The sequence below is a fragment of the Martes martes genome (assembly GCF_963455335.1).
Source record: "Martes martes genome assembly, chromosome: 15".
NCBI classification, from domain to species: Eukaryota; Metazoa; Chordata; class Mammalia; order Carnivora; family Mustelidae; genus Martes; species Martes martes.
In genome coordinates this window covers 10,558,386-10,570,759 of record NC_137903.1, presented here as the reverse complement: position 1 = coordinate 10,570,759, position 12,374 = coordinate 10,558,386, and the positions used below count along the sequence as shown (strand labels likewise).

General features: G+C 48.3%; 1 protein-coding gene across 1 annotated transcript in view; it reads right to left on the bottom strand.

The window, feature by feature from the left end:
* The window catches only part of DUSP10 (dual specificity phosphatase 10), a 39,565-nt gene extending 30,405 nt beyond the window's left edge, over positions 1-9,160 (bottom strand). The window contains exons 1-2 of the mRNA XM_080824295.1: positions 9,003-9,160; positions 5,927-6,780 (exon numbers count right to left, since the gene is read on the bottom strand). Of these exons, the coding sequence (XP_080680421.1) occupies positions 5,927-6,737 (811 nt within the window). The 5' untranslated portion in view covers positions 6,738-6,780; positions 9,003-9,160. The remainder of the gene's footprint in view (positions 1-5,926; positions 6,781-9,002) is intronic.
* Positions 9,161-12,374: the final 3,214 nt, after the last annotated feature.

Sequence of the window (12,374 nt, the reverse complement as noted above, 5' to 3'; positions counted from 1 at the left end):
GGATCAGAATTTCCATCCCTAGTGCACAGTGTATCCTTGTCTATCTACTTGAAGTCAATTGCCTAGGCACTGCAAACTGACCCATTTTTATGCCCAAACTGCTGCTCCCCCAGGCTGGGGTAGGGAGCCTGGCTGCGGCCAACACTGAGTCTTAGGAAGCAGGGCTGGCTTGGCTTCTGGTCAGAGGCTCACCCTTAGCTTCTGAGGGTACGTGCGCCACAGGCTGTACAGAGAGTTTCTCTGCTCCCGTGATTTTGTCAACCCTCCCTGCCCTTACGCTCCTTTTTCTAATCTAAAATCATTATCTACTACTGCCAGGAAAGGAGTTTCTTGAACTTGCCCTTGACAAGCCAGATGGTTAACTTAACTGATCTGAACTGGCAAGGACAAGTGGTTGATATTAACATGCTCCCATAGTACTATGCTTGGAACAACTTGCCATCTTTTCCTCTGACCAACATCTAATGTAAGAGGATCTGAAAGGGCACAAGGGTAGTGGAACAGGGCCCAGTGCCGGCTTTACTGAGAGCTATTTATGTGCCCAGGTACCTGATTTCCGTTGTCTCAGTCCATCCTGGGATGGGGGAATTATCCCTCTTTTACAGTGGAGAAAGAAGTGGGGCTCTGGGAGGTGACCTGAGCTCCCTAAGGACACCTACAGTTGGTCAATAGAAAAGCCTAGATTTGAACTCAAGAGTAAATGGGCTAAACCCCACTTTGCTGAGCACACAGTGAACGAGGAACAGACAGAGCAAGGACCGAGATGGGGGAGAGAGCTCACTTACATCTTTCCACTTACATTCTAATTAGGAGGCAGGATAGTAAATCCAAAAGCTCAGAGTACAGGCCACTGTGAACCAGTTCAGAGAAAAGGATCCCGTCTCACTTACAGAAATGAGCAGGTCTTCCCACGGTTCCCTCCTTTTCCCTTCACGCCATATCGTCACAACTCAAAGCTTCGAGAACTTTTGAAAATTAAGCACACTTCCCCCTCCTTCCACCTACCCTTTTATAGTCAGACTACGATCCTTATTCCAAAAATAAATCAGCCTGATGAGAGGCCAGAAAAGGCGAAGCTTAATAGTTTTCCACTTTCATTATTGACTTATGGGACACTAGCTGGACAGACTCATCATCACATTTTTACAAATTTCCCCTACAAATAAATAATTCTAGTATATGCCCAAATAACTCTGGCGTCTTGGCCCAACATGTTTTTATAATTACTTGGCACTCCAACCGTATGCTACTTAAATTAGGGAACAGTCAACAAGTTATTTTTAGTCCATAGCTACACACACACACACACACACACACACACACACTCTGTGTTATACCTAGCTTGTCACTTATACTCCTTTGCAAGGGAAGCCCAGATTGTCTTTATACTGACGCCATCATTTCTGTTCAACCAATGGTAATAATAGTATGAAGCTTCAGTTAGGGAGCACTCACCATGTATGAAAACTGGTCTGGGCCCTCTGTACACATGACTTCTTTTGACTCCTAGACTAACACTGTAACATAGCTGCTGTTACATCCTCTTTTATAAAGGAGGAAATTAAGGAAGTATGGGATGAAGCAATTTGCCCAGGGGTGCATGGCTAGTAAGAAGGGACCAAGGCCAGAATCAGACAGACTGGATCCAAAATCCTGCTTGAATTTCCCCACCATTTGTGACAAGGCGAATGTCTGGCATGTTTGGATGTTAAGCAGGGGCTCAGAATAACAACACTAAGTTTGTGCCTATAGGAGGTATGTCTTTATTTCACGTATCTTTTAAAAAGTTCCTCCGGACATCCAGAGACACAAGAGGAAGACTGCTGTTCCCCCACGACAAACAACGCAGAAAAAGACTATTTTCCTGGGGGTCTCTCATTACTGAGCACAGCCTTTCACACTTGGTCATCAAACTCAGTACCGCCTCTAAGTGTTACTTCAGAATCGTTTGTGATTATGCAAGAACGTGTACTCTGCGTGGTTCATTCCTCAGGAATTATGATGGAAGGTTTTATAGTTTACAAATTGAACTCCCTGTGTTATCGTATCTTCCCTACAGGTTAGCCTCCTGAAGTGATTGTCTCTCCTCCCCTGCTCCCCACTGAACGCTGCTGGTGCAGCAGCAGGTCCGCGGCAGGTCCGTGGGGGGACTGGGTCTGTCGGTCAGTCTTTGTTTCCTGACAGCACAGAGCCAAGTACAGGCATGGGCCTGACACATCCGCGTGGAAGAGGGAGCTACAGCCCCCTGAGGAGGGGCCCAGAGCCCTCCCACGCCGAGGGAGAGAGGCTTCTCCACAGACCTGAGAGCTAGCTAGTCAAGCTAGCAAGTCAAGCTTAGCTAGCTAAGTTTGAAAAAGTGGGCGTAAGACACTGAAGTATTTAGGAGTGAAAATGTTGTCTGCACTGTACTATACAATATCTGCAGCCTTATTAATTCTAGAGCAGTAACTTTAAACCTGAAACATATCTGGCTATATTAAAATGTTGCCTGTACTATAAAATATTTCAACAACCAAAAAAGGAAGAGAAAGTCAATAGGGCAAATATGAAAAACCGTTTCATCTGCGTGGTAGGTATACGGTGCTCTTTATCCCCTTTCTTATTTTTCGATATATTTGAAAATTCTTATAATAAAGGTTTTAAAGGCACAGAGGTCTTTAAGGAGGAGGCAGGTGGCAGTAGATTATCCTTTTCAACACAGGTAAATGATTATTTTCCTGAATCCAGCTTTCCTGAAAAGGGAAGGGTACCTTATAAACATCGAAACAAAGATGGTGGCTCTCCTTCTGGGAGGTCCAGAACCATCTAGCCTACTTATTCAGTTTGGTTAAAAATCATACTGAAAATCAACTTGGGGTAAAACAGACTGTAATTCTCTCAAAGATTTTGCAAATCCCTAAATATTTATGCATTTGGATCATTCTCACCAGAAGAAGTAGAAGCACGGGTCTGATGCCATTTATTCTTCAGAAGATGAGAATAAAACATAGATTCAGACACAGGTCACAACGGGGAGGGGACTGTAAATTAGAACAGTAACTTAATCCCAGGGGCTTCTGCGCCTCTGATCAGTTTCTTCCCAACCTGACACAGCATTACTAAAATGGTAACTGAGCAGCCGCTCTACTTGAGAGGCAGTACCAAAAATGGAGAACATGGCATTGAAACAGGGGGACAGAAAACTTGGACAGGGGAGGGTAGCAACCAGTGTTTACAAGTTTACAAACATAAACCAGAGAATCAGTTGGGCCAGCCATAAATTACCCAAGATTGTACTGAAATCTCTGAAAATAAATTAATGAGGCCTTCAAAGTTTCTACCCTTCATTCTAACTACCTTCACCACCATAGTTTCCCTGCAAAAAAAAAAAAAAATCACTCATTCCAAAATGGTACCGCTACCACTTCACTAAAATAAAATCTTACATCACCTAGGGAGGGGATTAGCAAAATAAACTTCAGCAGAGAAGCCAGACCAGAATGGTCTGCTTGACCCACTCAAGAACTTGGGAGAAGTCGCTGGCCATGTCTTCTGAGAGATGCCCACCCTATTCCTCACCTCCACGGTGCTATGGTATTAACCTTTGGTATACTCAGATGAAAGGGTAGCTATGGGTATCGTAATTACGATCACTCTCCTTTCTTTCCCATCTTGGTCCCAATTTTAAGCCATTTCCCCCAAAGAGACCAACATAATAATGATGACAATAATAAATAAATTAAATTACCAATCCTTTTGCTCCTAAACTATTTTCAATCAAATTCCCAGATATTTGAAGGAAAAGTACCCAAAACTACGAATAATCCAACCTCAACCACCAGCGCGTCTTCCAGGTCGACCGCCGCTGTGTCTCACCAACCCGAAAATGACGAGCCCTCACCGCGGCCGCCTGGGGTGCCCAGTGGTGAGGTCAGCAGCATGTCCGGCCCCGCCCCACTGAGGCAATCTTAACTTCACTGACACTGAGGAGCAAGCCCAGGCTGCCCGGACTCTCAGCTACATCCACCGGGAAGGAACCCCACTTTCTTTGGTAGCACCGGGGAGGTTCACTTCCAAGCAATTGACAGGCCACCCCTAAACACAATAATGTCCACTGCAAACAAGAGGGTAAGATCTCCAATTCCGCCTAATCATCTGCATGTTCAAGTCCAGAGTCACCTTAATTTGTATTGTTTGATGTCTGTCCTCAAATCACATAGACACAAAAGGTCTGCTTTTTCCTAACATCGACACTACATGAGCAAAGAGATGACCCACAAGGCCACTGGCTACCCCCTCTCTTTGCTCCCCAAGATAAACTATTACAAATGAGAAATTTGGGGGCTGTATTTTCTCATCCAAAAAAGACAAAACAAGCCAAGATCACGGTGCGAGAACACTAGCTGGGTACGCCAACTGGGAATCACTCAAAGTCAACCAAACAAGAACAGAAAACAATAAAATACAGAGCTACACAGAGGAAGTCTGAATGTGTCTGTAACCCTAAGAAAATTCATCAACCACAACAAAAATGCCTGGGCCCTGCTGAAATTCTCTGGATATGACCTCCATCATGCTCTCCTTCCCACCAGAGCCTACCAACCCTAGGAAAAGTTATGCCTTTGTGGCAGTTGAGCCCAAAGACAGCAAGCTCAAGAAGAGCAGGAGGGGATGGGATGGGGGTCGCGGTGGGTGGGGGATTTGTCAAAGTAATCCAGAACCATATTTCCAAGAATGCTACTTAACAAAAGGCAGACTGCATGATCGAGAAGACAAGAAGGAGAATGGCAGAGCTGTCACAGAAAGACCAAACAACTGACTTACTCATCCCAATGGCCTATTGCATTTAAATATGCAAGGTGTTCCAAAGAACAGAGCAGTGCCTCTGGTCAACACGCTTCAGGAGACTTGGTAGTGATGTGCCCCAGAAACTGTGTACCTTAGCTCAAGACACAAGAGAAGAAAAGAGAGAAGATGACCATCTCTCAGTGCCCTCAAAGGACAGAAGGCACCAAAGAGAAAGAGTGGTGTGTAGTGCCCCAAATGACAACATCTGAGGGCAAAGAGCAGCGAGTCAGATAGACACGAGATGAAGGCTCCCCTGCTATGTTAGGCAACACTGTGTGGAAGAAGCTCAGAAAACAGTGGGTAATTATTTCTTCCTGCCCAGGCTCAGCAACACTGACATGAGAGTTATTCTGCATTCAGTGTAAGGGGCCAAGTGACCGACCACCCCATCTTGGAAGGAGCCATGATGCCAATGGTTGTCAGATGAGGCCAGAAAGAACAAAGGGTTGAGGAATATTTCATAAAACTGTCTCTGTCCCCTTGGAGCTCTGGCAGAAGAATGGATGTCGTTGGTACACTTACGCTTTGGTGCTGGGGGGGGGGGGTGGGGGTGCTTACAGGAAAGACCTCTGCCCTTCTTGAAGGTCACTTTATAAACCATAGAAAAGCCAAGCTAGTCAGAAGTGAGAAAGAAGATCTCCTATAAAAAGCACTGGTACCTGAAGGTTTACTGATAGTTCACCATAGCTTCTGCTTCCTCTGGTCCATCAACTTTGGTTAAATCTGAGAGACAATAACTTTCCAACTGGTTATTGACTGGAATAGAGCTACTGGACCAGCTGTGACTTGAGATACCATCTGGTGGTACACAGCCCCGCTAAAAGGTGAGAGAACAGTCTCAGAGAGGTGAAATGCTCGCACAGTACAAATGAGAAGCTGCACGGAGGCTAGAACCCGGGTCTTCCGGCTTCTGGTTCCATGTGACTGGTTTTTCTCACTACAGCAAAATAGTTAAGGGCAAAGAAGGGAAGACAAGAAGAAGGAAGTCTATTTTGGTCTCACGTAGCCACGGTAAGGAGAATCCTGGCACTTCTAAGACAAACCCAAAGTGAACCCAGGCTAACCAGGACTGTGCTTGGGAGGGGGACAGGGGCATTACCTTTCAACACCAGAGGTTCTTTGCCTTCTCTCTTCAGGGACTCGAGGACTATGTGCAGTGGCTGGGAGGGCATCACTCGGCTCGGCTCATTGGTATTCTCATCATAAACTATAATTTCTTTGGAAAAGATCCTCTTGAAAGAGTCCTTGCCTTCCCTACAGGAAATCAAGTCTAAGACCGTGATCTTGCCCTGCTGCAGTCTCCGCCGGCTGATCTTATCGGCACAGTTAATGTGGACAGCTCCTTGGATGTGACTTTTGTTGTACTCCATGAAGGGCCTGCAGTCAATGATGACAGGACCCTGGCTCGGCAGGTGACTCTTGCTGCATTTGGTCATCTTCTTCGCCAAGTCATTGGGGTAGATTATTTTGATGCTGGCTAGCTGCTTGGGGGTCCCTGACATGGGGCTGCCCACCCCACCTGATGGACTTAAAGAGCCTGCATTCTCATTGTTGTTGACCATCTGGTTGGCAGAGCAGGTGGTAGAGGTTCCGATGGCGGTGGTGGCGGTGCCGGCAGCGATGGCTTGGGTTTGGGCCTGATTGTCCTTGTCGTAGGTTGCCACAGTGCAGCAGCTGGCACTGCTGCATCCACAATTCAGGGAGCGGGCAGAGCCGCTGGATGAGGGCATATACGTCAGATTCGCAGCCTTGAGGGATACGACGGTGGTGGCAATGACAGGAGGGTGGCTGTTACTGCCTGGGGCGGCAGAGCCAAGGTAGCTAGAGTCTAAACAAAGGTTGAGATCCTGAGGTCGGACGGGCCTAGACAGTGCCACTACTACCCTGTCGTCTAAAGGAGACGGAGGCATGAGGAGGCTGAAAACTGGCAATTGAAGAAGAACTCAAGACAGTCTGTAAAGAAGGGGAGGGGGAAAGAAAGAATAAAGTCACGTGACACAAAAGGCAGTCTGATCCAAACCCTAGGAAAGGCCTGTGCATCCCTCTGAGTGAAGTTGTCCTAAGGGCCCTTTATCATGCCACTCTCCAAGCCCGAGACTCATTTTTAGAGATTCGAAGATGATGTCAACCTGAGGGCCCCCACCTATTTGGTGATTAAGTCTTAGGTTCCACGTACGGTCTACACAAATGTTGATGAACGACCTCTCATGGACCTACATCGAAGTTCAGCCTCGGAGAAAGTACAAGCACAGAGAATCAGAAAAGCCAAAGACAGAAAGGAAGGCTCTTAAGAGGCATCTATTCCGGGCCTCATCTCCTGGGCAGAAGCATAGTGCCACCATCTGAGAAAGACCCATTTGTCCCCCCTTGCATACTTCCCGCTTAATTCCTTCACCCACTGCAAAGGCGAGGGAATGACCATGAGCACTGGCACGGCTCACCGAAATATACAGCAGCTAAATATACATCAGGGGCGGATGGCAACTTTCTGCGAATCAGAATGAAAGTATCCCCCAAGTGAATCTCTTTAACTAGGAGCTATTCTTACTTTGCATCCCTTTGAAAAGCACAACACAGTCATATTAAAACCTCCCATGTTTCCGTTAGTCTCTTATAAATTATTCTGCATTTCCCCTTTTGTTACAAACGAACTGTTCTGAAACAAAGCCTCAGGTCAAGAAGCCAGGTCTGGTAACCCCCCAACCCTGGCAGATGCATCACCCTTGGCTCCTCTGCTGCCCACCTCAATCCCCCTCTCCCCCGCCCACACTCCTGCCTTTAAGAAAAGGACCACTTTGCCTGCCCACTCCTTCAGTTCCCTAGTGGCACAGACTATGCATCCCAGAGCTTCTCTCAACAGGAGGCAGCCACTGTGTATAATATTTCAATCCCCCACAGAAAGACCCCTGCCCCTTGAAGAGGATGAATTCCATAGAAAGGACTTCAATTAGCCAGTCCCTATTAAAGGGGGCAGTGAGGTGTTGCCCCCTGGGTCCACCTCCTGTCACCTGAGAGGACGCCTGCAAAGGAAAACAGTTCCTTCCTTCCTACAGGCACAGGGGCACTCTACAACCCGACCCTACAGGCTCCTCTTTTATTAGACATACTCAGAGAAAAGAAACCAAACCCCATGCAAGAGTCCTCACCTAAACGAACTTTAAGAGATGTCTGGGGAAATGTCATCTATCATCCGTCTACACAAGACTGTCACCATTCTCTGACACAGAGCCAAAGTGTCACAGGCAGAATCCACACACGCACGCACACTCATACAGTCAGAGACACGCACCCGACACGTCCACAGATCCCCACCGACTCACGTTTCTCTCACCCACCTTTGGATGGGAGAGAAGGATTCACCCCCGTTCCTCCCTCCTGTCCTCCCACCCCTTCCCTCCCCGCCCCTCCTTCCTCCCTCCCTTGCGTAGTATTTTTTTGAAGAGCAAGTACTATTCCAGAAGCTATAACTGTTTCCCAGCTGGACCAAGCGGTGAAAGTCTTTGCTATTGTGTTATCAGGTAGGATACGTCCCAGGATCAACAGCCCATTTCCTTTGCGAGGGACGCATAAGCGTGTTCGCAGAGACACAGGCTGGGACCCCCCACCTCCACACGGAGTGTGCGGCTGGCTCTCTCTCTCTCTCTCTCTCACACACACACACACACACGCCCGGAGTGTATAAAGAGATCTGCATCCCTGCAGCAGAGGGTCGGGCGTATATGTTGCCCATGAAAGCATCCAGACTGGCCCAGGAAACCTCCCAGAGAAACAATATGCTATCCCCTCTCCCTTGCTAGTCGTCCTTCCACCTCTAGGCAGGGGCTGGAAAGAAAATTAAGTCGTTAGAGAATGCTACTTCCCCACTTCTGGGCGCTTATCCCCCTTCGCAACACAGCGCACTAACAAGCCCCTGGCATTTAAAACTGCCGCAAAGCATCCCAACAAACCTCATTTTTTTTTCTTCTCCCCAAATCCAAGTAGACTGCAGGGAGAGTAAACGCACAGGGTAGCGTGAGCCATCAGCCGGAACCCTATAACCTCACCTGCTGTGGCTCCCCCGTGAGCATCGCATCACACACACACACACACACACACACACACACTCACTCACACTCACACTCTCACCGCCTTACACTCCCGGGCTCTCAGGAGTAGCCGCGGTGACTTCCACTTACTTTATAAATAAGTGTAGCCCTCCACCATCTGGCGCTCCGCTTCAGCTAAGGATTCGCCCATTCAGCCCCCATTCACTTGGCTTCATTGATCTCCAGCAGCAACATAGTTACTTTCTCTTTTGCTACACTGTAAATGTAAGATTCTGAGGGGGCGGGCCGGCTGCCGACCGACGGCACGTTGGGCCAGTAGAAATCCGGAGAAAGCTGACCGCTACCTCACAGCGGCCCGCGGCCAATGGACAGCCTGGGGGGAGGAGCAGGGGGCGTGGCCTCGTCTCTTTAAGGAGGGTTTATCCGACGCCGCTCCGGGTCCACTGTGTTATAACACGGGCGGTGATGTCATTGGCAACCAATCAAAAACTTAAAAGGGCCAGCCGGGGCCCGCGCGGAGCAGCTGCTCTCTATTTACATGTAAACCAAACGGGCTGGATGCAGTTAACCCTTTCTGGGGCTGAAGTGTCAATGGGCCAAGCTCGCCGCTCCGGCTTAAAACTGGCTCTGTCCCTTTGCCCAGACCCCGCTGAGTCCCCCTAGCCCGGGGGCAGATCGCGCTTTCTTTTTCCTTCTTACTTGGGACGGAAGATCAAAAGTGTCGAAGTAACTTTCTAAAGGCAAGAAACAAGAACGATCGCAGTCCCCAGTGGGGAAACCGGGTTCTCCGAGTCGCTCGAGGTATTTTGACAAACCCTAACCCGAGATTCACAGACGTCGCCGAGCCTCCTGCGGTGGGACCTACGTGAGCGGGCAGCCAGGGGCGTCGCTTCTGCACCGGCCCGCGAGCGCCCGCCACGCGCTGGGGCCCGGGACCCGGGCGCAGCTGGCGAGTCGGTCGGCGGAACCCGGAAAGCGAGGCCCGCCCAGCCAAGCTGCGCCCCGTGTCTTCGGGCCGCCCCGCTCGGCTCCGCGCCGCCGGGAAGCGTCGGCCGCCCGCCCGCAGATGTCGCTGCCCCTCCGGCTGACCTACTGCTACCCGACGCGGCCGTGGCGCGGCGGCCGTGGCGAGGCGCCCTCCGGCTCGCTTGCATCTGCGCCCCGGTCACGCCCCCGCTGTCCCCCGCTGTCCCCCGCCCGCTTCCCTGGGCTCGGCCGGGAGCACGGAGGCGGCCCTGTGGAGGGCTGCTCAGAGGCGGCTCCAGAATCGGCCGGGAGCGAGCCCACTAGGCCCGGCGTCGCGGTGCTCGCCACGCGCTTGCCACACCCCCGGGGCCGCGTCTCCCGCCTGCCGCGCAGGGTCCACGCGCCCGGCCTTCCGCCCGCCTTCCCCGCGCCCTCGCCAGCCGCCCCGCCACCCCGAAAGGCCCCAGGCGAGCCTAGGACAGCCAGCCCGACGTTTCTGGAACACCGCCGCGGGCGGAAAGGAGCCGGAGCTGAGTGTAAATAGCCAGATCCAGTGTAGCCATTAGAGCGTCGAGCAGGCGACGCCGACCGCTGGGTTTTCCAAACTTTTTTTTTTTTTCCGCCCGCGGGGTGGCCAGCCGGGGCACCCATCCAGAGGAAAAGAGTTGGGGGGCGAGGCAAGCTGGCTTGCGCCTGGGCATGAAAGTATCAGGGAAACTGCCAGGAAAGTTGTGATGGGGTACGCAAAGGAGTGGAGATGGGAAGATGAACTGCGGAAAGCCAGCATCAGAGAACCGTAAAGAAATAGAGCGTTTCCTTTTCCCTCTCCTGTCTCAGAGAGACAGAAGCGAAGGAGTTTAATAATGACAATGGAGTACATTAGATTAGGAGCACTAGAATATTTGGCTATGAGTTTTCTCTCTTATTAGATTGAAGGTGTTTGGAGACATACTTAAGGCTCCAGGCCTATTAAGTAAACTAAGTGGCAGAGACGTATTCATATAATTCATTTAAGTGCAGATCTGAAATCAGAAGTTGCTAAAGAGAAATCAATCCCCTTGGATTCCTCGGGGGATTGGCGGGGGGCGGGGAATATATGTATAATTTTTATGTATGTGTATACACATATGCAGTCCAGCTTTCACACCCGTGTTTCCACGTGCAGTAAATGCATACAATCATCTTTAAAAGAAAAGGGTTTTGTGTAGCCCTTTTTGCATTCACACACCAAAACACATACACGTTCACCCCCTTAGTGATAACTAATGAATACTTAGAGCACACCTTTTGGTCCTTACACCTTGGGGATCAGCAGGTCCTGGCCAAGGAATTGCTTCTGGGTAATTTCATTGAAATTAGAAAGGAAGTTCCCAGAGGGTCTACCGGGATCTATTTGGAGCTGTAATAGCTTGCCTTTCCCTAACCATAGACAATTATTGAAAAAATGTTCACTAATTTAGGGTCAGAAAGTTCTGGGTATAAGTCCTGATTCTGACTCTCACCTGTAGTGTCTGTTCATCCAGACTCACTGTGTGCATTTATTTATCTGCAAAATGGTAACATCCCAGCCCAGAAGGAAAAGGGAAAAGTCCTGGTGGGAGCGCTGGGGGAGGGGGTTTGCACGGGAGGGGACACTCTGATGACTCTGCTGATAAAAGGCATTCAGTAAAAAAAGCATTGTCTTTGCTTCCAGAAACTGGGTGCCTCTGTTTAAAAGCACTTGTGATCTGTAGATTATGAATTCATTGCTAATGCCTCACTATCTAAGCCCAACAAAGTAGGGATTTATACAATTGCAGAAGAGTTTATAACAGCTTTTCCCAGAGACCCAGAAGGGGAATGTCACTTCACAAACAAATTTAACTCATTTAATGAGATAATTATTTTATTATAGTTTCAAACTAGTGGATTATTATAATTTAGTTGACTAAGAGTCGAAGCCATCCAAGCTGAAAAATTAGGAAAAATGGCAAAATTCCTCACCATTTATCAAACTTGAAACATGGAAGAATTACCAGATCATTAACATATGCAAACATGTAATTATTTTTTTAATTAATCATCTCTAAAGGTATAGCTTATGTTCAAATTATAGTGTGGTAGAAAACAGATTACAGATGGCTATTTTCACAGTCATTATACTTTTGAGCTTCTTTTGCACAAAAAGAGGTGATTTTGTTTCTTTTATTTTGTTTTCAGTCATAAATGTGAAAACACTATCTGAAATACTGCCCTTAGATTTAAATTTGTAATACTAGCCACCCAATGGCTATGAACCTGATCTGTATACATATTGCCAGCAAAGCCTTAATGTTCAATTTTAGTCCCAAAGAAACAGCAAAGCATCTCCACTGCATTTGAGTGTTCTAATATGATTATGCTGAACCACATCTTTGTTCCAATAAACAACATGAGGAAAATACTGTTTTGGTGGAAAGCACTATGTGCTAAAGCCAAAAGATGAAGATAACTTAAGCCAACATATAGATATAATATGGATAATTTGAAAAAAAAAAAAGAATCTATTAATTAAAT